The following is a 24,625-nucleotide window of genomic DNA, read 5'->3' as shown; positions in this document are numbered from 1 at the left end:
TCAATACTCAAATTCACCACATATTATTATTCTGACATTTCGAGACATTCTTGCAGTATTGAAGAATTGCACTGCTTCATCATCATGTTTACTTGTATCACATCTACTAACAAAAAGTTTCCTTAGCTTGGAGAAATAAGAAGAACTGATGATCCTACGCAACTGTGCAACGGTTATAATGGCATTGACTATATTCAATTCAATCAACCCCTTGCTAGAAGCTAGATCATGGATGACACAGGACCCATCTTCTCCTGATTGTTCGTCGAATTCGAAGTGTTCCAGCTTGGGGTTATCTAACTCAATCTTCTTGAAAAGATTCTTTTGTGCCACAACAATGCATAGAGTGACAAGTCTTTTGAGACAAGAGGCATGTAATACATCCATTTCAATTCCATGTTCACCCCAGATAAATTCCAATTTCAGGGACTCTAATACAGAGCAGTTACTAGTGATACTATCAAGTACCCTCTGATTTATAGTCACAAATCTCAAAGATAGACACCTTAGAGTACACCACCTCGTTTCGACAAAAGAAGTAAACATACATCCCCTCAATTTCAACTCAGTAACATTATCTTGTTTCCAGGAACCCAAGGATATAGGCAAATGTGTACCCTCAAATTTGGGTTCAGAGCAATAGTCATTAGATTCACCAATTGAAAAATCAAGCTTTTTGACTCGGAATTCATTAACTACACGAACAAGAAGGTTATTTACCATGCAAGTAAGTGATTCTGGGACATCGTAAATCATAAGATTAAGATCTAATGTTGGGATATGAAGTGTAAGTTCTTCCAATGTGAACTTACACCGTCTAGTAAGTAGGTGATCGACACTATTGAGAAGTTGTTCATTCGAGATCTTAGGGATGTGTTTAATAGAATTGCCGAAGAACGACTCCGCTAACCTTAAGTGTGGAAGGGTTAACCACAAATTCTTCCATGAACTCGAGAGGATGGTAGTTGCTGCGGCTTCATGAGTGAAGAGGTGATTGAGTATTTCACATCTGAGATGTTCTGGTAGTTCTGATATCCGATCTTGTTCGATGATCTCTTTCATACTATACTATTACTGTTGTTCCTAATATTGAAGAAAAACTAGCAAGGGATGAAGGGATTTACAGCCTAACCAAATCTTGAAGATAAAAGTTCGGGAACAACTCTAACGACAGAACAACCTAACTAAATCTTGAAGATAAAAGTTATGATATGATATAAGTGTGAATAAGGAGAGTAACTTAGATATCGGAAGATTGTAACCATATACAAGATAATAAAGGAATAAAAGCTAAAGATAGAAAAATATATTTAATACTCTATCTCTATGTTTTTTAGAGGTGATCATGTGTCGGGCCGGGTTTGGATTGGGTCGCGTCTAAAAAAATTCCCATCGGTCGGGCCGGACCATAATTCTAGCTAATTTTTGTGCCCAATGTCCGCTATTTTGGGCCAAAATGAGCGGGTTTTTTGGGCCAAAAATAGACTAGAAAGTTATTTTATTTTGACTTGCTCAAAGCAAAAAATCAGACCAGGCCCGACCGCCGACCAAAAATTCTGCCCAAACCCGCCCAAAAATCGGACGGGGCCGGGCTGGAGTTGATCAGCTCTAATTTTTTTTATTTTCCTTTAAATTGTGGGCGTTTAATTTGTCAATGCATTTTTGTGACCTTAAGTATGTTTCATTTTTTTTTATATATGTTGGAGAGGCCAAGCCAAATAAACAATCTTTAAGTATCTTTCATGACATATTAGTAAAAATTATAACGATTAAATATCAATAAAATACTCATTTGAGATGAATCAAATAAGACCCTATGTGATTATATTTTTTTTCTTATATATGTTGAGAATAATTTACAAGATTTATTTTCTTATTGTGAATGGTGTCAAGATTTTAAGTGAACAAACTAAAAATTTAATGGGAGTACTACTTAACAATAAGGCTTTTCTAACCTATATCATAAGGCATAGATTAACCCTAAATTGAATTGTTTATTGACTTTTAAACACTATATTTTTTTAAAAAAAATGGTGAGAAGAAATCCTCTAGGCTGCCCTTGCACAGGGCCCTCACCCACCCTAAATTGAATTGTTTATTGAAGTTTAAACATTATATTTTTAAAAAAAAAAAAATAGTAAGAAGAAATCCTCTGGGCTGTCCTTTTTTTTTTTTTTTTTTTTTTGACAGGTGGGCTGTCCTACATATTCAATAATCTATTCTACGAGCATTACTCAATCATCCAAAAAATAATAAACTAGAAGTTAGAGTACTACTAACCTCACAGATGAAGGAAGATCGAAAATGTTCCAAACAATAACCTTTGAGACTCGTTGTTAGAAAAGGAGAAAAACTTTTGTTTGCACTCTGATTTCAAATGGATCTCAGGAAGGTTAAGGGATAAAATCAGTTTTCCATAAGCTAGTTGGCTTTTATACCAACATATTCAATAATCTATTCTACGAGCATTACTCAATCATCCAAAAAATAATAAACTAGAAGTTAGAGTACTACTAACCTCACAGATGAAGGAAGATCGAAAATGTTCCAAGCAATAACCTTTGAGACTCGTTGTTAGAAAAGGAGAAAAACCTTTGTTTGCACTCTGATTTCAAATGGATCTCAGGAAGGTTGAGGAAGGGATAAAATCAGTTTTCCATAAGCTAGTTGGCTTTTATACCAATTTTAATGCAAAGGAAAATTCTGGCAATACCTAAATTTGACAGTAGAATTTATGTTTGTCCTCCAACCAACAAACAAGTCGATACATGGGAAACCACCATCCATTGTATATCTTATTTTATTTTATATGAAAAAAAATGAGTTGATTCTGCCGACTTTTCAAGTGTGAAACATTTTTTTTAAGGGAAAGTGTGAAACATTTTAGAAGTGCTTTTATAAATTAATGACTTTGGTATAGAATTATTTTTAGTAATTATTATTATTATGATTATAATTATTGTTATTATTATAATAATGATAATAATAATTATTATTATTATTAATAAAAGTTGTGTAAAAGTTGTGATAGAAATAAAATGATAATAATAGTAATACTATAAATAAGATCTTATAATATATTGCATAATAATAAATTACAAAGTAATAATATAAGAGTAATAATATATTTTATAAAAGATAAGATCTTGTAAATCAGATCACATAATAAAAATAAGTTCAGATCAGTGGCGGATCTCGAAATTGAGCCACGTGGGTTCGGGATCATTTGAAGGATGATTGTGACTAGTTGATTAGAAATTTCACAACATTAGTTAAGGAATTTTTTCATAGATTTACACTTATAAAGTAATATCAATTGTGAAAAATTATAATTACTTTTTTTTATAAAGAAAAACATAATTAATTATTTTTATTAAATAAGAGCGAAAAAATTTCAATCCTTAAAAATCAGCATTGGCGCCGTGAATATATGAGTAAGCATCTTACATTCGAATTAATGAACAACTATTGTTTGACACTTCTTTAAGCATTTTAAGCTACAAAGTTACTAAATTAAGGATTCTATAATGATGAGTATTCTACGACTATAATGATAGAAACATAAATAATGGTCAATGTAAAGTACTTAAATAGCGTTAAGGTACAAAATATATCTCTATTACATAAGGGAAGGGGGGAGCAACGGTGTCCTTTTTTGAACTGACTATTTTACCCCCCTTTCCTTTCTAAATTACAAAATACTTGCTTGATTAGCTTCACTTGATTAGCTTATATGAGGAAAATTAAAGTTTCCTCTTATTATAACTTTATAGAAATAAAATACCTGCTTGATTAGCTTCTACTTTCAACTGATCAACAAATATGTTTCATGTTATTATCATTGACGACTACACATACATAGCTTTTTATGCACGCGATGCGTGCATGACATTTTTAGGCCTAATTATTTTAGTAGTAAACAAAAAGAAAATGCAAGTTAGTATTTAAGTTCACCTCCATTTTGTAGAAATAAGATTCTTTGAACTACAATCAAATATTATTTAAAAACACTTTAATAAATAAATTAAAATAAACAAATAACGGTATTTTATTTCTATAAAATGCTTTGCAAAAATTATTTCATGCGAAATCAGATTGTGTATGAAAATTTGAAATTTCATTTCACTATAATTGAAAATCAAAGTGTTCAAATTTAGAAAAGGAAAAATTAAAAACGACCATTTCATGCAAAATCAGATTGTGTATGAAAACTTAAATTTCCTTTCAAATATAATTGAAACTCAAGTGTGAACATTTAGAAAAGGAGAAAAAATTAAAATGATGAAAATTCTTAAATATCTGTGAAATCAGAATTTAGAAGTTAGACAAGGAAAAAAACTAAAATTGTATTATACTTTTCGGTTACAATTTTGGGATCATAGAAAATTACTGAAATCCATATAAAAACTATTATAAATTACATATAAAAAAAAGAACATGACGATATATAAAGAACATCATACTGATTATAAAAAACAATGCGCATATAAGACTTGAGAAACAAAAAAACTATTCAAAATCACAAAAATGAATGAAACGGAAAAGAACATGAAAATCTTATTCACAAAATAGAGGTGAACTTACATACTAACTTGCATTTTCAGTTTGTTTACTACTTAGTATTAGGCCTAAAAATATCATCGCACGCATCGCGTGCACAAAAGGCTAGTTATATATGGCTTAGGCTTCCCTCTGTTTTTTATTTTTTGTGTAGTACACTACCCTCACATGTTTAAATATTTTAGATGGTACTACTAAATTATTTCCTTTTCTATATGGTGCTCTTGAAAGTCTAATACGTTCTCCTACCTTCTTAATAACTCGTTATCAATTCTATGAGTCCTCACTATTACTATCCCATCAACAGGGCCGGTGAATGGGTTGTACAAACAGACCCATTGCACTGGGCCCCCAAGTCAATAGGGCCCCCAAATCAGTTTATAATATGTTGTTGATAGAATAGCAAAGGTTTATGTTGTAGCACATTGGTACTTATAATGATTCCTTGTCTTCATATTTAGTCAAGGGTTCAAATCCTACGAGGTAGCTTTTGATCCCCTTTTTTTCCTCTTTTATTTATATACAATCAAACTAATAAAAGCAAGTATGCTTTTCTCAACAAAAAAAAATCAAGTTATTTTCGTGGAAAATTACCAACTCTAGAAATTTATCTTTTTTTTTTTTACCAAATTAACTCTTAATATTTTTCATTTTTTACATTCAAGTTTTAAATAATGACAAAGATTTCTTGTTCTTAGGTAGATTAATTTATTCAACTATGAATTTTGTCGTTTGAAATAACAAATATGACATTATATGCCTCGTATGTATTTTCACATATGTCGTAGTTATATATTCAAAAAAATTTGGGGCCTAAATTTAAAAATAACACAGGGCCCCTTAATTGTTTAAGACGGCCCTGCCCATCAACCACACGCACTCACCTCCTTTTCGCAACCTTTGACCATATTATTAATAATGATGTTAACTACTCCCTCTGTTTCAAATTATAAGGCATTTTAGCTAAAATAATTTGTTTCAAAATATAAGGCATTCTACAATACCAATGTAAGATTAAATGCGATTTTATATTATCAAGATAAGCTTATAGGTTATTTTGTATTATCAATATACTCCCTCCGTTTCCTAAAGATCTTCCCAATTACTGTTACTACAGATACCAAGGAAAATCAAGTTGTGTGGGGCATGGTGTGAGTAAAGTAGGAGAGAGAAAGGGGTTAGATAAATAAACAAATAAAAAGGGGTTAAAGTAGGAGAGAGAAAGGGAGTAAATTGAATTAATAATGTAATGGGGACCATATGATAGTGACATGAGAGGGTAAATAAGGAAATTTGTTTTGCCAAATAAGGAATAAAGCAAAAGAGGGAAGATCTTTTGGAAACACCCTTAAACGGAAAGAGGGAAGATTTTTAAGAAACGGAGGGAGTAATATTTAATGTTAATTCTCATTACCCATGCAAAACTAACTAAAATTAACTAAATTATTAATCTATGTGCAAGAACCTTAAACGACTTATATTTTGAAACGGAGGGAGTATTAAAGTAGCTCCAGCGGCATAGATTAAGTCCCAACTTGCAATTTACATATAGTTGGAGCTAGTAGAGTAGTAGCTTTGTTGTTGGAGTGAAAGGAAGTTTGTTGCTTTGGGAAACCAAGTAGCTCCACAAAGCTACTTGCTTTGTTTATTCTTTGTGGGCTCCACTTTCACTTTTCACTTTCACATTTTACTTTCCATTTCACTTTCTATGTATAAAAGGAGACTTGCAACGGTAATATGGAGTTGTAGAATAATTTGAGATGTAGAGTAAAATTTGCAACGGTAATGTTATGCTACAGTATATGCAACTCTCTTTTTTTCAAATATTAGTCTATGAATATGAGAAACAATGTCGTAAAAATGTATACCCACAAAATTTCTATAATCTCTTTCTCTCATATATTATTTCCTTCAGAAAAATATACCCACAAATGGATTATTATTCTTAAGATCCATATAGTCAATATTTGTTATTTTAATTTTTTTTTAAATGAGCTATTTAAAATTTGAAATAAAAGTCATTTATTTCTACAATCTATTATTTTTACAAGTTAATAACAAATTATGATTGTAATTGTATATCCTATTACATAAGGGAAGGGAGCAACGGTGTCCTCTTTTGAACTGACTATTTTGCCCCCTTCCCTTTCTAAATTAAAAAGGAATCTCAATACCAAAATGAGGGTCAAACAAAGCCACGAAATTAATTTCAACAATCACTCAGAGTTACTTATATGAGGAAACTTTACAAATCACTCATAGATTTGAGAAAATACGTTGTAAAAATCACACAAATCACTCAAATGATCAGGATACTTTACAAAAACTAAAAATTAACTTACAAACTAAAACTAATATATTACGACGTCAATACATACAAAAACATTCACAAAATTCACTTACAAATCATTATTCTAATAACCATTCACAATTACATACTCACAAAAATTACCTATAAACACAAATCAAAAAAAATAAGATTTTGACAGTGATATCACACATTCGTCCATCGGCGATTTGCGAACTTTCAAAAGGTACATAATTCTTTAATCTTCAAAGTTATTTCACATTAGTCGACTGTTATGTAGTTGAAAAAATGGAGAATAACAGAATTAGTTGAAAAGGGCTTTTATATAATTAGATTAAATTTGATTCATTTTCATATAAAATTTGAAAAAAAATGTTATGAAATTGATTCATTATGACACTGATGAAAAGTACAAATTTAGTTCTTTTTTAAAAAATTCCAATATAAATTTTGCCCAAAACTTTTGCAAAATATCCATGTTCAGAATAAATTTTGAAAAACAAAACAATATCAAACTTTTTTGCGAACAACTTTTGCAAAAATCCATTTTCAGAAAAAAAAAATTACATTAATTTGCAAAATCAGATTGTGTATGAAAAGTTTAAAATTTCATTTCATCTATAATTGAAACTCAAAGTGTTAAAATTTAGAAAAGGAGAAAAATAAAAAATGACTATTTCATGCGAAATCAGATTGTGTATAAAAACTTAAAATTTCATTTAAATATAACTTGAAACTCAAAGTGTTGAAATTAGAAAAGGAGAAAAATTAAAATGACTTTTGCAAAATTAAATTGTGTATGAAAATTTTAAAACTTCATTCAAATATAATTGAAACTCAAAGTTGAACATTTAGAAAGAGAAATAAAAAATTTTAAATATCAATTTGTGAAATCAGAATTTAGAAGTTAGACAAGGAAAAAAACTGAAATTGTCTATACTTTTCGGTTACAATTTTGGGATCATAGAGAAATTACTGAAATCCATATCAAAAACATTATAAATTACAAAAATGAATAAAATAAAAAAAAAGAACATGACGATATTTAGTAAAGAACGTCATACTGATTATAAAAGAACATGTGCATATAAGACTTGAGAAACAAAAAACTATTCAAAATCACGAAAATGAAGAACAACATAAAAAGATCATGAAAGAATCTTATTCACAAAATGAAGGTGAACTTAAATACTAACTTGCATTTTCAGTTTGTTTACTACTTAGTATTAGGCATAAAAATATCATCGCACGCATCGCGTGCACAAAAGGCTATCAATTATACTAAAACAGAGGGAGTACTAGCTATTTAGAAACTTAAGATAGAAAGCCAACAATAATCAAAGGTAAATTAATAAAGGATTCACATTCATCAAGTAATGAGATAATGAATAAGTTTTTTTTTTTTAAAAAAAGAACAAAAGGGAAAAGAAATGAAAGCAAAAATAAAGAAAACAAAATGCTCTAAGTAAAGCAAAACATGAGTAGAAACAAAATTAAAAATAAGCAAAACATTGAATGCTAGGACTTGAACCCGCGTCACTCATCCTTGTGAAAATAAATAATGTTGTCAATCAAACCATCAAGCTAGATTCAAACATGTGTTTTTAACCGTGCAGAAATACATATAATCATTGTTTCCCGTTTTCTTCTCCAGCTTTTTCCGCCACTGGTTCAGATCAGATCACATTTCAAGAAAATTTCGCGTGCAAAAAGAGTTTCCTTAGCTTGGAGAAATAAGAATGAGTGATGATCCTACGCAACTGTTGATGGGATATAATGGCATTGACTATATTCAATTCAATCAACCCCTTGCTAGAAGCTAGATCATGGATGAAACAGGACCCATCATCTCCTGATTGTTCGTCGAATTCGAAGTGTTCCAGCTTGGGATTATCCAACTCAATCTTCTTGAAAAGATTCTTTTGTGCCACAACAATGCATAGAGTGACAAGTCTTTTGAGACAAGAAGCATGTAATACATCCCTTTCAATCCCATGTTCACCCCTGATAAATTCCAATTTCAGGGACTCTAAAACAGTGCAGTTACTAGTGATACTATCAAGTACCCTCTGATTTATAGTCACAAATCTTAAACATAAACACCTTAATGTTGACCACCTCGTTTCGACGAAAGAATTAAGCATACATCCCCTCAATTTCATGTCAGTAATATTATCTAGTTTCCAGGAACACAAGGATATAGGCAAATGTGTACCCTCAAATTTGGGTTCAGAGGAGTAGTCATTAGATTCACCAATGGAAAAATCAAGCTTTTCGACTCGAAATTCATTAACTGCACGAACAAGAAGGTTATTGACCACGCAAGTAAGTGATTCTGGGATATTATTGTCAATAATAAGATTAAGATCTAATGTTGGGATATGAAGTATAAGTTTTTCCAATGTTATGTTATAATTGTGTACACCCCACTTAGACCTTCTAGTAAGTAAGTGATCGACACTACTGAGAAGTTGTTCATTTGAGATTTTAGGGATGTGTTTAATTGAATTGCCGAAGAAAGACTCCGCTAACGTTAAGTGTGGAAGGGTTAACCACAAATTCTTCCATGAACTTGAGAGGAAGGTAGTTGCTGCGGCTTCATGAGTGAAGAGGTGATTGAGTATTTCACATATGAGATGTTCTGGTAGTTTTGATATCCGATCTTTCTCGATCATCTCCTTCATACTATACTATTACTGTTGTTTCTTACGTTGAAGAAAAACTCCCTTGGTTTAAACCCTAATAGGTAGTTTATATATGTTCGGGAATCGAGGAACAAAACTCTTAAGGATAAAGAACAACCAAATCTTGTCTTGAAGATAAAAGTTATGATATAAGTGTGAACAAGGAGAATAACCGACTAATAATCTAATATCAAATATCCTAGGTCAACCCCTCAAAAAAAAAAAAGTTCAAAAGATTACAGAAGATTGTACCGCCTCCTCTATCTCTAGGTAGTTTATATACTAGTTTTTATATGAATTTTATGTGCACGCGTGCGAAAATACGTAGAAAATTAATTTTTTTAAGGAGATGTAAAAAATTAAATTTATTATTAATTATATCTAATAAATTAGGGATATTTAAATTGTTGATGGTTTTTTTAATGTATTTTTTTCTTTTTTAAAAACAATTAGATAGTTTTCTTTTTTATATTTTTTTAAAAAATTAAAGTAAGTAGTTAGAATAGAGATGTATGAGGGTAAAATGGGGTTTCTAATATTTTTGTGTCCTACTCCTCTTCCCATATGGAATAGAGATTTATTGATTATAACGATTGATTTATTTTTTTTTCTTATATTTGTTGAGAAGAATTTACAAGATTTTTTTTTTCTTATTATAAAAAGTGTCAATGCAAAATTCTAAGTGAATAAACTAAAAAATTTAAAAGGAGTACTATTTAACAATAAGGTCATTTCTAACTTATACCACAAGACAAGAGTTATCGTGTTATTAGTCTATGATTTATCTTTTAACCATAGGTATTCTTTCAGGGGCAGTATGGGCCAATGAAGCATGGGATCATATTGGAATTGGGACAAAAAAAAAAAAACTTAGGCATTTATTACTTGGATCATATTTGCAATTTATTTATATATTCGAACAAATAAAAATTTGCAGGGTGCAAATTCAGCAATTGTGACTTTTATAGGCTTTTTTATAATTTGGATTAGTGGTGTGTAGTTTTGGACCGGGACACGAAATTCGGACGGGATCAGATCAAAATGGATTCCGGTCCGGTCTCCGGTCCATGAAAACTTGGGATTATGGTCCCATTCGGTCCAAACTATGAATCTTACGGAATGGACCGATTTGTTTTTTTTTTGTAAAAATAGGTAAAAAAAAGTTTAAAATTTAGAAAGTTAAAACCTCATATTTCTTTAATCTATCGAATTTATTAATATGTCTAAACCTTAACAAAAAAAATTGAATAAAAAATACAAAGTTTGATCCAACCAGTCCAAAAAACTTTTGGATTCCGATCTAGCGGTCCAACGTCCCCGATCCGATTTTGGACCAGTGCACACCCCTAATTTGGATATGTTATTTTGGGATCAATCTAATTTGGTACTCCCTCTTTTTTTTTTCATTCTCACTTGCATGTGCGTGTCTGACAATGCACCTCTTTGAACTTAAATATCTTTTATTATATATTAGTAAAAATTATAACGATTATGATGCATATGAGGAGCATCAAGTTCGAAAGCATAGGTCGTTGTTAGCCACACAGTGCCAACCACTGTGCGAGACTGTGCGAAAGTCCTAATTCTGTTAGGATTCGTTTATTTCCTAGTTCTAGTAGGATTAGTTTTCCTAATTCTATTAGGATTAGAACTCCTAGTTCTGTTAGGAGTCTTTTTTTTTAATGTTTTAGTTTGTGTGAAATTCTAGTTGAGTTAGAAATCCAAATCCTAGTTGGATTAGGATTCTAATTGGAGTAGAGTTATAATAGGATTAGGAGTGTGTTTATTTCTTATCTTGTTTAGTCTTTCTTATCTTGTTATTAGTTTCCTAATTTCAGTAGGATTAGGGTTATGTTTGCACGCCTATATAAGGCCATGTCGTTCATTAATAAAAATAAGATTTTGAGTTTAAGAAAAGTGTTAAGCTTGTTGTGCTTGCATAGAACTGAGTGTTCAAATACACAAACCGCGACTTTGTGTGATCTTGGAGCCGAGACTCACAATAGAACCTCTTAAACTGCGATTTAAGAGCCTATCCCTTTATTTCTTATTGTTGTTCGTCCATAAAATCATAAAAACACAAAAATAGTTCGAACCGCCAACAAAAATCACATCATATTGAATATTAACAATGTATTAATTGAGACGAATCAAACAAGACCCCACATGACTATATATTTTTCTTATAAATTGAACAAAATTGAAAAGATTCTCTCTAAGTATGAATAGTGCCAAAATTCCAAGTAATAAAAAACAAACAAACAAACAAAGGAAGGAAGTATTAGAGAGGTCACTAGATCCACATGTTAATTTCTTTTTTCTCTTTAAAGTACTTGTATCTGTTGGATACTTGGACAGATTAAACAAAGAAAGAGTGACTTGTATATTAAATGTGAGAACAATCAGTGTAAATCGACTCACCAAACATTTATATGACCAAACATTCACTGTCAAAGTTATCCATGTTTCTCTTCAAACACCACCTAAATCCATTTTCTTCTCACCATCAAAACAATCCTCTACAATAACCACACTTCTTTGAACACTTTTGTACCTATAATTCTTAGCCAACAACACAAACACACAAAGATTCATTACAAAAATGACCATCAAAAACCAGTAAAAATAATCAAGACGACTATGTTTTAAATCCTTTCCTATCCATTTCTTTCCTCCATTCATCCTACTAACTTGATTCACAACCATGATCAAAAAACTTGTCATGAAGCTCCCAATACCAATAACACTAAGGTAAAACGCCATCCCTAAGCTTCGCATCGAATTCGGAACTTGATCATAGAAGTATTCTTGCATTCCTACAAGGGAAAATCCATCCCCTATACCAAGTATCAAGAACTGAGGAATCAACCAATATACACTCATTATTCTCCCATCCATTGATGCCTCTAATCTTCGTCGCTCGACTAAGGCCGCTACAATCATTACTATGATTAAGACCACCATGCCAATACCAATTCTTGTAAGGATGTTAATCCCTCGCTCATTTCCTGTGACTCTCCTTAAATATGGTAAAAGGACTTTGTCATAAAAAGCAATTGTTGTGATCATTCCTAGGGCTATTAGTGTGGCCATTGAAGCTGCTGGGATTTCAAAGTGTTTGGAGATTTTTCTATCCATTGCACTTCCTTGTTTGATGAAGAATGTGGTGCCTTGGGCTACGCCGATTCCGAATACTAAAGAACTTAGCCATATGGGAGCCATGGCTATTATGAGCTTGAATTCCTCCACTTGTGTTACGGTTGCTAGCCTCCATGGATTTTGTTTCTTTAGGGCTGCTTCATTACTTTCATGGTTTTCAATTATGGCAGCTTTGTCAAGAAATCTGCAATGCATTTATACAAATATGTAGTGATTTATGAGCATGAATTTTCATCAACTAATCATGTAAAACTAGTTTAACACAACACTATTATTACTTAATTTGTCAACTATCATGATAGACCAATTTACAATGTATTTTAGTTCTTGCCTTGTTCACTTATTTTGATATAGGGTATGTTCTCCCCAATTTATTTTCAGTTCAGTTCAGCTCTGGATAATACTTTTACTCTCACATATCACTGTTCAGTTCAGTTCAGCTGTTTTATGCTGAAGAGAATTATAGTTATTTGTTGTGGCATAAGTGTAGTTATTAGTTGTTGCATAAGAATTGTAAACAAATTTTGATCTTTTTTATCATTTTTTTAGCAAGTAATAATAAGTAAAGTAGTTCCAAAATAAGTAAGTACATAGTGTATTCTTGACTTTTATAAGTGTTGACAAGTAGTTTGGGGTGACTTTATCAGGAAAGTGGTGCAATTCTGGAAGGAGAGATAGGTTATTAGTTGAGATAATGAAGATGGCTTAGGCATCCCATAAATTAAAAAAGGAGCAAACTCGGACACTTGGATCATTTATAAACTTAATTAAAAGCGAGGTCTCATCTTAGAGTTAATGTTGCACTGGATGGAGACGAGTAACTCCTAAGGCTATGTTTGACAATACTAGCTGAAATGGAGTTGAAACTGATAAGGTGGTTGAAACTGATTAGGTAGCAGTTGAAACTGTTAAGGTGCTGAAACTGACAAGTTAGCTAATTGCATAACCTGAGTCTATCAAAATCAGTACGGATTTAACAACATTTACCTGAGTCTATTTGTATGACCCAAACGCTCGCCTTCGACCTTCCCTGAACTGGGAGCCTCATACAACAAGGAAGGATTTGATGGACAAATTAGTTTTCTTTTGGCCACAGTAGCAACCAATACTTGCAACAATGGGGTCAAGGGGCTTCCAACCGCGGTCTTGTAACGATAAAAGGGCCTTCCAAGAACAAAAATCAAGACACTAACAACCATAGTTATGGTTAAGATTAAGAATGCAAGTCCCCAACTAACATAGTCTTGCACATACACAATCAAAGTCACCCCACATAAGAGGCCGCTACAAAGAGCGATGTTCCACCAGTTGAAAAATGACATTTTTTGCTTCCTTTCTTTTGAATGGTTGTCGTCGAATTGGTCCGCCCCAAAGCTCTCCAAGCATGGCTTGTAACCGCCGGTGGCTAGCGCCACGAGGTACGCGGCTAGAAAGTAGACCAACTCGTGTACCTTGCTAACATTCTCGCATGTAGTCGAGGTTGCACCGCAAGGTTTAAGGCTTGGAATGTATTGAGACATGGTGTAAACTCCTAGACCCTGTAGAATACATGAGTGACAAAGTATAGAAAATCAATTCTCACATTATGCACAAAGAGTTGACATAATTTCACATGTTATTATGTTAGAATTTAGATAGCAGATCAGACTTCAGAGTGCATCTCTAACTTAGTAGACCAACATGGTATGCAGCCATGCGATGCAGGGATAGATGTATGATGATTTTTGATTAACCGTACATTTATCAATGCACATTATTGACAAAGTAGGTAATTACGTAAAAAGTACAAAATTTTGATATTATCAAACTATTAAAGTAGACAAATCAAATAAGATCTTACGACTCACATGATTATGTTTTTCCTTATATATTTGAGATCTTATATAATTCTAAATAGTGTCAAGATTTCAAACAAAACATCAATAAGAAAGAGATGGATTATTATTTTATCAAAGCACATTTCAACATCTTGAATTGACCAATTATATAGAAAAGTGGTGACTAACAAACATTTCTTTTACCCATTGGCAATGACCAAATTGTGGGTCGTCCGTAATATCAACTTTTTATAATTTTTATATCTATATTATAGTAGATATTAACCGTCAAAGGTATGTCTCGACAAGGATGAAAAGTGAATTGTTGCAATTAAATCGAAACAGAAGAAGTACATAATTTAAAGGAGCAGCTCGTACAGTCCACCTAAAACAGAAGTAAATAACAACGAAATAAAATTGCGGAAGAAAGGGCGCGTAAAGATGATAAGAGAGAAGTCTTGCCATTGCGTAGAGGATGGCAGAGAAAAGAATCATAAAGTAGCGACCAGTATATGCATCTGCAAGAAACCCACCAAGCAAAGGCATAACTGTGGCTACTCCAGACCATATATTCACACTATTGGCCGCAGTTTCCAAGTCTTGGTGCATCACTTTGGTCATATATGTTATCATATTTGCTACAATTCCAAAGTAACTCAGCCTCTCACTGAACTCTATTGCTGCATATAATAATTATCCAAAATCAAAATTTTGAGTCAGCAACCTAAATATCCAAAAAGAATTGTAATGTTTTCTAAAATGGTATTTTTGTTTATGTTAGAATCAATATTGAAAATCAACACGATACATAAAATTCATATATGTCCTTAAGGTATGGCTTATTATCTTCTACATGGGAGATCGAGGTTCAAATTTTGGTGGAAGCACAAATTTCATTGGGGGGGACTGGGGAGGGGGTTTGAGGCTTGTTGGGCCTGTAAATGAGTGGGCCAAGGGCAGTACAAAAGAAATTTATCTTACCACGAGTTTAACAGTAAGAGGCTAAAGATGTGACTACTTAAGGAAAGACTCGATGTACACTACTTCAAACTATGGACCCTTGGGTCCAATGATAATGGCTTACTATCTCCCACATGGAAGACCAAAGTCCAAATCTTGGTGGAAGCAAATATTTCATTATTGTTGGGGGAGGGGGTTTGAGGTTTGTTGGGACTTTGGGTGAGTGACCCTGTACGAGGGCAGCATAAAGTAATTTATCTTACCACAAGTTTAATGATAAGAGGCTGAAGATCTAACTACTTAAGGAAAGACTCGATGTACACTACTTCAAACTTTAGTTGTAGCTAGGAATGATTATTGAAAATTGAAATAATGTTTACCTATGATGAAGAAGGATGCTTTCCATGAGCCAGTGGAAGCTCGAAGAGGAACCATGCCTTTGTAATCCAAAGATGAGTCATGAACTTGAAATTTAGTAACATTTTCATCACTTTTACTTGGGATTTCAAAGTCTCCTCTTTCTCCATGTTTTTCATCATGTATATCCATTCTTCCCTCCATTTTCAATGAAATAATTGAGGAAATGGTGATTTTGTTTGATACTAGCAGAGTAAACGATTACACCATTAGTCTAGATTTATAGTAAGCTTATTGACTTTGACTCTAAGCTGGCATGTCTGCTAAATAATACTTCTATACTTAGTCCGATATTATAAGGTACCAAACTACCAATACTATACGTTACACGAAGAATATTATTATTTGATTAATAAAGCTCCCACCTAGCCAAGGTTGCTGACAGGTTGTGCAGGGCCCCGAATTTGGAGGACCCAAATAATTAACACTCTCGCTAATCTGTACCCTCTGTATTCTAAATTTTGAATTTGTGTTTATCTGGTAGGCTGGTAGCTGATTTGTATTGGGTAGGAATATTGAAATAATTAATTAGGCGTCGTTCTTTTGAATTTATTTTCAGTTCTATTTAGTTTAGTTTAATTCAGTTATTTTCAGTTTAATGCAGTTAGTTTACTCTTACTGTTTTCATTCAGTTCAGTTCATTTTCTCTCGATCCAAAAGAACGGAACCTTAGTCTATTGCTTTGCTTTTGTATTCAAATTTGTTAATATTGTGTACTATGGCCTATGGGATGTAGATTTCTGGTGCTAATGTTTGTTTGCTTTCTTTTATACTGTATGGCTAATCATGAAAAAAATTACAAAATACAAGTTTGTTAATTACTCGACTGTTCTTTTTGAGTTATTAAATTACAAGAGAGAGTAACAAAATATTCTTGGAAATTATAAACTGAAATCTAAATTAAAGATGAATTTTATTTATTTTCTTTCTTCGAAATAAATAAGTTGAAATTTCTTATAAAGAGGGTAAATTCTGGAATTAAAAGTTTGCCAAAACAATAGGTTATTGCCTTAGACTCTAGATGAAGTGAAATTAAAAAACTTGGAAGCCTGTAGTACTGTAGTATCATATGTTACCTCACATATATTAGAAATTACAATGACGTATGCTTATATTAATATGATTTGAAATTAATGATTTTCTAAGGCCTTAACCTAGGCCCCAACAATTTGATGATGTGTGGAATTATGAAAGTTTTGTTTGCTTCTTTGTTTTTTTATTGCATGTATGCTTCATGGAACCTAATTTGGTCCCCCCCCATCTTATGTCAATTGTTGTCAATTATGGGGATATAATTAACATGTTTTTTTAGAGCATCAAAAGCGTCACATAAGATTGTCAAGTGATTGTTTCATTTTTTTTTTCATAGTTAACCATATACTAGGACCTAATCTTTTAAGTTTTTCCTCGTATAAAACCTTGCCTTTTTTCCTTTAACCTTTTGGAATCTGAAGTTTAGTTTTGTATGTCGTTTAACCACATCTCAACCCAATTTGATTGAATTTTTAGCTTTAAAAAACAATAAAAGCACCCTGTAAGAATTTTTTGTACTTAATAGTCTACACCCTATTACTATTTCTATTTATATTTATATTTCTAGTGACATATCTCTATCTATTTCATCCTCTTTTTTCACCCATATCGTCCATTTTTTTATATTTTAATCCACTTTTCAGTTTCTCCGTCATATTTTTGTACTTGCTACAGAATACCTCGTCTTAAAATTCACAATTGTAATATTTTGTTAGAAAAATAGATGTCTTCAATACTCACAACTCTAATATTTTTGTTAAATAAAAAGATAAGTACTTGAGTCCCTTTCCTCCACCTTCTAGAGACGTTTGTTTTGAAGGATAAAGGGGAAGGACCATAAGATAAATGTTATGTTTGTTTAGCGAGATCAGATAAGATGGTAAATGTTTCATGTCTACCTACACCATCTATGAGTCGTTCTTGAATATATTTACAATTAGTTGTTTTGGAAAAAAATATTTTTTTAACTAATTTAGATCGATTTATATGAGAAACTTGGTCGTAGATGCCATATGATTGAATCCAATTTTATATTTCTAGTAAAAAAAAAAGAAAAAGATAAGTCTTTAATGCTCATGCATGAGCCCTTTCCATATTTCTTAGATTTAAGATATATGGTTCGTTTTTTCAACTTATTTGTGCTTATATTAACTTATGTGAACATACTAGCTTTTTATGCACGCGATGCGTGCGATGACATTTTTAGGCCTAATTATTACTAAGTAGTATACAAAAAGAAAATGCAAGCTAGTATTTTACGGTCACCTCCATTTTGTGAATAAGATTCTTTGAAATACAATCAAATAGTACTCCTACATTCTGTTCTTTCTTTTGCAGTCATTAACTCTTTGCATTTAAGTAGCATTACAGTATTACTCCCTTAATTAAACTTATCTTTATTGAACAAAAAAAAAATTGAGTCCATATTATCTGTTACATTGAATTTCCAATGCAACAATATTATAATTTGGCTAATTTATACTTTGATCCACACTTGTATTTGAAACCCAAAATTTTGAGTGACGTGCTGTAGCCTGTAGGCACATCCTTCTAGAATTTTAACAAAAAAAAATTTACTACCTTTTCCACTACTTAGCAACATCAGTATAATTCCACTACTTTTGCTATTCATTTTCTCTCTCCTCTCACTACAAATCTACGAACCATATTTTCAAGGAACCTAATTCATCAAACTATACACTATATAATAAGAAAATCAGCCTTTTCAAGTATTAAGCAAAGCAGTAGATCTAATTCATCAAAAATCCATCAGTCGTATCAACCACTTTTGAAGGAAGCAAACCAACTTCAGTTTTTTCGTAGGTCGATTTTCTAACAGAGAAAGGTAATTTCTTAAATCAACTTCAGTTTTTTCTTCGGTCGATTTTCTATCATCCCAAAATTTAATCCGAAAAGTATGAATCAATTTCAGTTTTTTTTTCCCTTGCCTAACATCTAAATTATGATTTCACAAACTTATATTTAAAATTTTCATCAGTCTCATATGTAAAAATTATATTTGAGATAAAATTATAAATTTTCATACACAATTTGATATTGGATTTTTTTTTAAAAAACAAATCGTTTCTTTTATCTTGTTTTCTGATTTAACATGAAAATGAATTAAATTTAAATTGTATAAACCCTTTTTTCCATTTCAAAATTTTACAGTTGTCTTTGTGCTTAATTTCACTATTTGTTTTCGCAAAATTATTTTTTTTTCTGAAAATGTTTTAGCAAAAATTTAATTTTTTTTCTGAAAATTGATTTTTGCAAAAAACGTTCGCGAAAACTTTGATTTTGGTTTTTTTTTCAAAATTTATTTGTGAAAATGGTTTTTTTGCAAAAGTTATGAGCAGAATTTTTAATATTGGAATTTTAAAAAAAAAAAAAAAATTTGTTGCTTTTATCTTGTTTTTTCATTTCATGTGAAAATAATGGGTTAAATTTAAGTCTTTTTTAACTAATTGCTATCATCTCCCTTTTTTCTGTTAGTAGCTACATAACAATTGCTATTGTTTTTTCAACTAATTTGAAATAACTTGGAAGATTAAAAGAATTATGTACCTTTTTGGAAATTTGCAAATCGCCGATGGACAAATGTGTGATATCCCCGTTGAAATTTTATGTTTTTTTACAGATTTTATGCATAGCGTGTATAGGTAAATAATAATTTGTAAGTGAAATTTGTGAGTTCTTGAGAACAATGATTTGTAAGTGAATTTTGTGAAGGTTTTTTTTTTATGTATTTACGCCCTATTATATTAGTTTTGGTTTGTAAGTTAATTTTTTTATTTTTTTTGTAAAGTTTAGTGATTTGCAGGATTTCTTGAACGTGATTTAGAAAGGGATTTGTAAAGTTTCCTAACATAAGTGATTTGGGAGTGATGTTGAAATTTAATTTCCGGTAGCTTTGTTTGAATCCCCATTTTTGTATTGATATTATTTTTGTAATTTAGTAAGGGAAAGGGGGGCGAAATAGTCAGTTCAAAAGAGGACACCATAGGTCCCCCCTTCCCTTATGTAATAAAGATTAGATTTTATCAAAACTTATTGTCACTATAGCATAACTTATTTTTTAGAGTATTGAAGTTGTTGTCATTATTTGTAGCAGAACTATGCTGTATTTCTTAGACTTTATTAATCCTTGTCTTACAATCTTGAGGTTGAGGGATCTTACGCCACTAAATACACTTTATAGGTGGGAATCTCCTCATTTCATTCCCCTTAATCCCAAGGACCTTACGCTGCAAAGCCAGGTTGAGTTGGCTGAACGATGTTATGGCCTGATAAGCTGTTTTTCTCGTTACTAAAGTTGCTAATTATGCGAATCGAGTCGAGTTTAAGCTAGTTCGACTCGTTAGCATTTCGAGTTGAGTCGAGCTCACCCTAGTCGAATTTTGTCCGAACTTTGACCGAGTCGAGCATTGATTGAGTTGAGTTTCGTCCGAGTTGATTTCAGGTAACTTGCAAATAGACGTGGCATTGGACAGGGTAGCCCTATGGTTGAAGGGTTAGGGTCAATTTTATAGGGCTTTTATTGGACAGGGTTTTATTGGATAGGGCCATTATAGGGCCAACAAAGAAAACCCAATAATTTTAAAAAATAAAATATATTTTGTAAAAACAATTACATATTCGGATTCACATTCATTTATACTTATTTTCGGCTCTCTTTGTTCCTTGTTTTTCTTGCTCGTTTACCGACCCGCCCATTATCGGCCCGCTATAAGGTATCTACCCATTTGGCCCGGCCAACCAACAACCCTTCATGGGGCGACCCTCTTATGACACGACCTGCACTGACCCTGACTCGACCCGCACAATAACCAGGTCTACTTGCAAGTGTCTCATGTTAAAAGCGATAATAAGGTAAAAAATTGTTGAATTTAGATATTTTGCTATTGATAAGGTAGAAAAATGTCGAGTATCGAGTTGATCAACTCGATTCACCAACATCTGGAGTCGAGCTCACTCGAGTCGAGCTCACTCGAGTCGAGCTTTCACCGAGTTTTGAGAAAGATAAAATAAAATTTAAATCTCAACAAACAAAGACCATTATTGATGGATAGACTTCAAATCAATAAAAACGTCCACCGAATATTCGAGAAGGGCACTCCCTTCAATCACCCAATAATTCAACTTTACGCCAATTGTAAAATTGATTTAAGCGTTAGGTTTCTTAATTTTTTAAACCCCTTCACCAAAAAAAAAAAAACGTCCTGCTTGCTTGTTTGTTGACTCGTCCGATTTTCTCTCTCCTCTTTCCTCTCTCTCTCTGCTACAGCAACAACAACAACAATGGGTGGCGGCTTTCGTTGGGTTAGACCCGAGGTTCTCTATCTTTCTCTCTCCTCAATTTTTTTTCTAATCTTTCTTGTATCGATCTTGCTAGATCTGATATAGATAAACTGAATTAGATCTGATTGATTATATATATATAGATGATATGAAATTTTAGGGTTTTCTAAATTTGTATCGAATTCGTGTTAAATTTTGCGTAGGTTTATCCTCTTTTTGTGGCTGTTGGTGCTGCTGTTGGAATTTGTGGCTTTCAGCTTGTCCGCAATATCTGCATCAATCCTGAAGTCAGGTCTCTGTTTTTCTCTTATTTTTCTTCTGATTTTTTTGAATTGTTTAACTTTTTTATGCGGATATTCGTAATTTTGCCAGATGTGGTGTGGATGTTTATGTTTGTAGTTATTTATGAAATAGTTTTAAATTTCTTGGGATTTTCGTGTTAATTTATCAATTTTATCGAAAAATATAATTGTGAATTTCCGCTGTAGAAAAAGTAGAGTTTAAATCTGGTTAAAGATCTAGATAAGGAATTTTAGAGTGCTTATAAATATATTATAAAATGAATACTCGCAGCCGTGGGAGATGAGTAGAATGTTTGGGGATTATTCAAGCTTATAAATATTAACCTTTATTAAGAATTGAGATGAATGTTTTTACGATTCTCAGTTAATTAGATTGTCCTGCTTTTGAGCAGAGCAATGCTATAGCGCGCTTGAAACTTTTATTATTATTCATGATTGTTGTGTGCGGGATGATAAGCGTTTATGATTGTTAGAACTTAGAACTGATGAATGTGCAACTACCACTGAACTCTCAACCTGAGATTTGATGTTGATTGATAAGTTGTTTGAGTTGTGTGTGTAGTCGATTTCATGAGTAAGATTGGGTGGCATTGGAGTCCCAAATCATGCCTTAGTTTCATGTTAGTCTTTCACAATATGCATGATGAAATATGTGAAAGCATGTATGATTAGAGGCTATTAAATATTTTACTGATACTTGTCATAGCTAGCTAGTGTTCTCTCTGCTAATCACAGTTTGTTACGAGAAGAAGCTTTAGAATGTAAATATGTTGGATTGATAATGTGACCAGGAACATTTGGGTTTGGAACGTGAAATTAATCTTACGATGTGTTTGTGTAGGCATTGTGTAGGGGGAGGAGAGGTTGGGTATACTTCTGTTTTCCTTCCATATTTTTACGCACGCGCACGCACGCACGCACACTAATGAACTCATATTGAGCTAATGAAATTCAACTATAAAAACATTGAAACTATCATCTTGAATCGAGAGTAGTAGGCAATATGGTGCTGAAACTAAGAATGAAATAGTTCCAGGTTTTTACAGCAACTTTATTCATATATTACAAACATAGAAATGCTAGAATTCTATTGCTTGATCAACCACGCCAGCTACTTGAGAATTGGCTAACAGTATAACAGAATGCTGACTCACCATACTGTTATAGCCGTCGGGTGTGAAGTAATCAACTGGCACCTTTGCTGAGACCAGGATGCTTAACAGCTGAAACTTTCATAGTTTCATGTGTGCAAATGCATTGTAATATGTAGGACTGATTTTGATATCTTCAACGATTTTGGGTTGAGCCTTAACACTATAGGGTTAGTGTTCCTTGTGCTTCTTCCATTTTCATCTCTCACCACCTTAAAAGCTACTACCCCAAGTGATGGATCACAAAGCTTATACCTAGTTTCCTATAGCTCAGCTTCTGGTACAGTTCTCTGACCACCGTGGTGTTAAATTGTTAATGAACTGTTTTTCTGGGATACGCTTCATTGATAGCTTACTCATTTCGATACATCTATGACAAACGAGATCTCCATTGTGGGCAACAATATAGCTTGTTCCAAAAGGATGACAGAATCGTTCCGCCAAAAATGTATCATATTGGATTAAGCAACAAGTAACACAAATGTAATAATGTATTACATCCAGCAATTTTGTTTAAATGGTATTGCTTATGTGAAAAAAGTTCATAAAACCCTCAAACTGTGATTTTCCAAAGCCCATAAACCTGTTTGAAATATCAGGGTAATTAATGGAAATGGAGTATAAAAAAGTGTAATTTCTGGACCTTCCTGATTTTATCTATATTGGTAAGAAACTCGACACGCTCTTGAGTGTACTGGAAATTGCTCAAGAGTCAAGTCTCTGCAAAAGCTCTAGTGTTGAATTGCTACTCGAAGTGAGTTTTGTTTTTTTGTTAGCCAGTTTTGAACTTATGTGATGTCACTGGATGTGCCTTAACTGTTTGTTTAGGCTTACTATACATTATAGTATTAGTTTGTCTAATTCATAAATCCACGTACATTATGTTGCTAAACTTTCCCTTGAAACGCTCAGGGTGAATAAGGAAAACCGAGCTGCTGGAGTCTTGGACAATCATAAAGAGGGAGAGAAATACGCAGAGCATTTCATCAGGAAATTTTCACGCACGCAGAGCGCAGAAATCATGCCAGGTCTCAACAAATTCTTCAGTGACCCTCAGTGAATCTCCCCCACCAATTATGTTGACTTTTGAGTTACAGTGGATATTAACTAAAATCATTTCCTCATTACATTGATGAATCAATATGATGATGTAACATAATGTGTTACTTGGTCTTTCCTCTATTTTTTGGAACTGTTTTAAGGTATTGAAACAGTGGAACTTGGTAAGCCCATTCAAGGGAGAACCATGTAAATTAAAAAACCTTCAAAACCTTATCGCTCGTTGAATAATTCTACAAAGTGTCGTCGTTGATTTCATTGATTTCGATTTTCACATGTTCAGTGAGGTCCAAGAAATGTAGGTACCAGTGATTACTACTTAGCTATACTACTTGTATGGCTCAGTTTTAAGAATGCTGAACAAAGAATGATGCTGAATGTTTGTATGGAACTGAGCATTCTAGTTTAAACTTTGGGCCAAGAGATGAGCGAGCATATATTCCATGGTGAGCTCGTGCATTGGTAATTTGGTAGTAGACCATGCTTCTTTTTCTCACAAAGATGTTAGCAGATTGTACTAATTGCCTAATATTTGAGCCATACCTGATCTTTTTTGTGGATAATTGAACAAAAAAAGGGAGCATTTATCAAAGCCTCTGTAACTAAACTTTCAAATTCCAACGCAATCATTTACCAAGACAAAGACCATAATATGACCTTTAACCATAATTCCAAGGGAATTATTTTGGGGCCAAATCATCCTAATAACTTCAAGATTTAAAAATGTAATACCAAAAATATCATCATTATATTTATTGTCATTGTTGTTAGGTACTAATTTCCCCATTACACAATCAACCGAAACCTTATGTATCCTCTTTTAACTCTTTAATCAAATTGTCGTAACTGATACTTTTTCTTTTACACTGATAAG

At 32.4% G+C, this 24,625-nt stretch overlaps 4 protein-coding genes across 4 annotated transcripts; 1 reads left to right on the top strand and 3 right to left on the bottom strand.

The window, feature by feature from the left end:
- LOC104883690 (F-box protein At1g60400-like) lies at positions 1 to 1,062 on the bottom strand. Its single transcript, XM_010668250.2, has one exon. The coding sequence runs from the start codon at positions 1,060 to 1,062 to the stop codon at positions 1 to 3; it is 1,062 nt and encodes a 353-aa protein (XP_010666552.2).
- Positions 1,063 to 8,556: 7,494 nt separating this feature from the next.
- Positions 8,557 to 9,552, bottom strand: LOC104883700 (putative F-box/FBD/LRR-repeat protein At5g25850). Its single transcript, XM_010668256.2, has one exon. The coding sequence runs from the start codon at positions 9,550 to 9,552 to the stop codon at positions 8,557 to 8,559; it is 996 nt and encodes a 331-aa protein (XP_010666558.2).
- A 2,294-nt stretch (positions 9,553 to 11,846) lies between these two features.
- LOC104905327 (protein NRT1/ PTR FAMILY 5.6) lies at positions 11,847 to 16,150 on the bottom strand. Its single transcript, XM_010693827.3, has 4 exons — positions 15,869 to 16,150; positions 14,991 to 15,208; positions 13,699 to 14,249; positions 11,847 to 12,895 (listed from the first exon to the last, which is right to left on the bottom strand). The coding sequence occupies exons 1-4, from the start codon at positions 16,047 to 16,049 to the stop codon at positions 12,025 to 12,027; spliced, it is 1,821 nt and encodes a 606-aa protein (XP_010692129.1). The 5' UTR covers positions 16,050 to 16,150; the 3' UTR covers positions 11,847 to 12,024.
- A 4,968-nt stretch (positions 16,151 to 21,118) lies between these two features.
- Positions 21,119 to 24,009, top strand: LOC104905334 (hypothetical protein). The gene is made up of 3 exons (XM_010693841.4): positions 21,119 to 21,272; positions 21,443 to 21,531; positions 23,605 to 24,009. Exons 1-3 carry the CDS (start codon positions 21,240 to 21,242, stop codon positions 23,750 to 23,752), a joined length of 270 nt encoding a protein of 89 aa, XP_010692143.1. The 5' UTR covers positions 21,119 to 21,239; the 3' UTR covers positions 23,753 to 24,009.
- Positions 24,010 to 24,625: the final 616 nt, after the last annotated feature.

This window comes from Beta vulgaris, chromosome 2, assembly GCF_026745355.1.
Source record: "Beta vulgaris subsp. vulgaris cultivar EL10 chromosome 2, EL10.2, whole genome shotgun sequence".
NCBI classification, from domain to species: domain Eukaryota; kingdom Viridiplantae; phylum Streptophyta; class Magnoliopsida; order Caryophyllales; family Amaranthaceae; genus Beta; species Beta vulgaris.
Note: the sequence above shows the minus strand (reverse complement) of the source record. Positions and strands in the feature narration are given on the sequence as shown.

Excerpts from the sequence above, each read along its gene's own strand:
- LOC104905334 (XM_010693841.4), top strand. The coding sequence starts at position 21,240 with ATGGGTGGCGGCTTTCGTTGGGTTAGACCCGAG. Across the intron at positions 21,273-21,442 it reads TTCGTTGGGTTAGACCCGAG|GTTTATCCTCTTTTTGTGGC; the intron begins GTTCTCTATCTT and ends AATTTTGCGTAG. Across the intron at positions 21,532-23,604 it reads TGCATCAATCCTGAAGTCAG|GGTGAATAAGGAAAACCGAG; the intron begins GTCTCTGTTTTT and ends TGAAACGCTCAG.
- LOC104883690 (XM_010668250.2), bottom strand. The coding sequence starts at position 1,062 with ATGAAAGAGATCATCGAACAAGATCGGATATCAGAACTACCAGAACAT.
- LOC104883700 (XM_010668256.2), bottom strand. The coding sequence starts at position 9,552 with ATGAAGGAGATGATCGAGAAAGATCGGATATCAAAACTACCAGAACAT.
- LOC104905327 (XM_010693827.3), bottom strand. The coding sequence starts at position 16,049 with ATGGAGGGAAGAATGGATATACATGATGAAAAACATGGAGAAAGAGGA. Across the intron at positions 15,209-15,868 it reads AGCATCCTTCTTCATCATAG|CAATAGAGTTCAGTGAGAGG; the intron begins GTAAACATTATT and ends TATTATATGCAG. Across the intron at positions 12,896-13,698 it reads GGTCATACAAATAGACTCAG|ATTTCTTGACAAAGCTGCCA; the intron begins GTAAATGTTGTT and ends AATGCATTGCAG.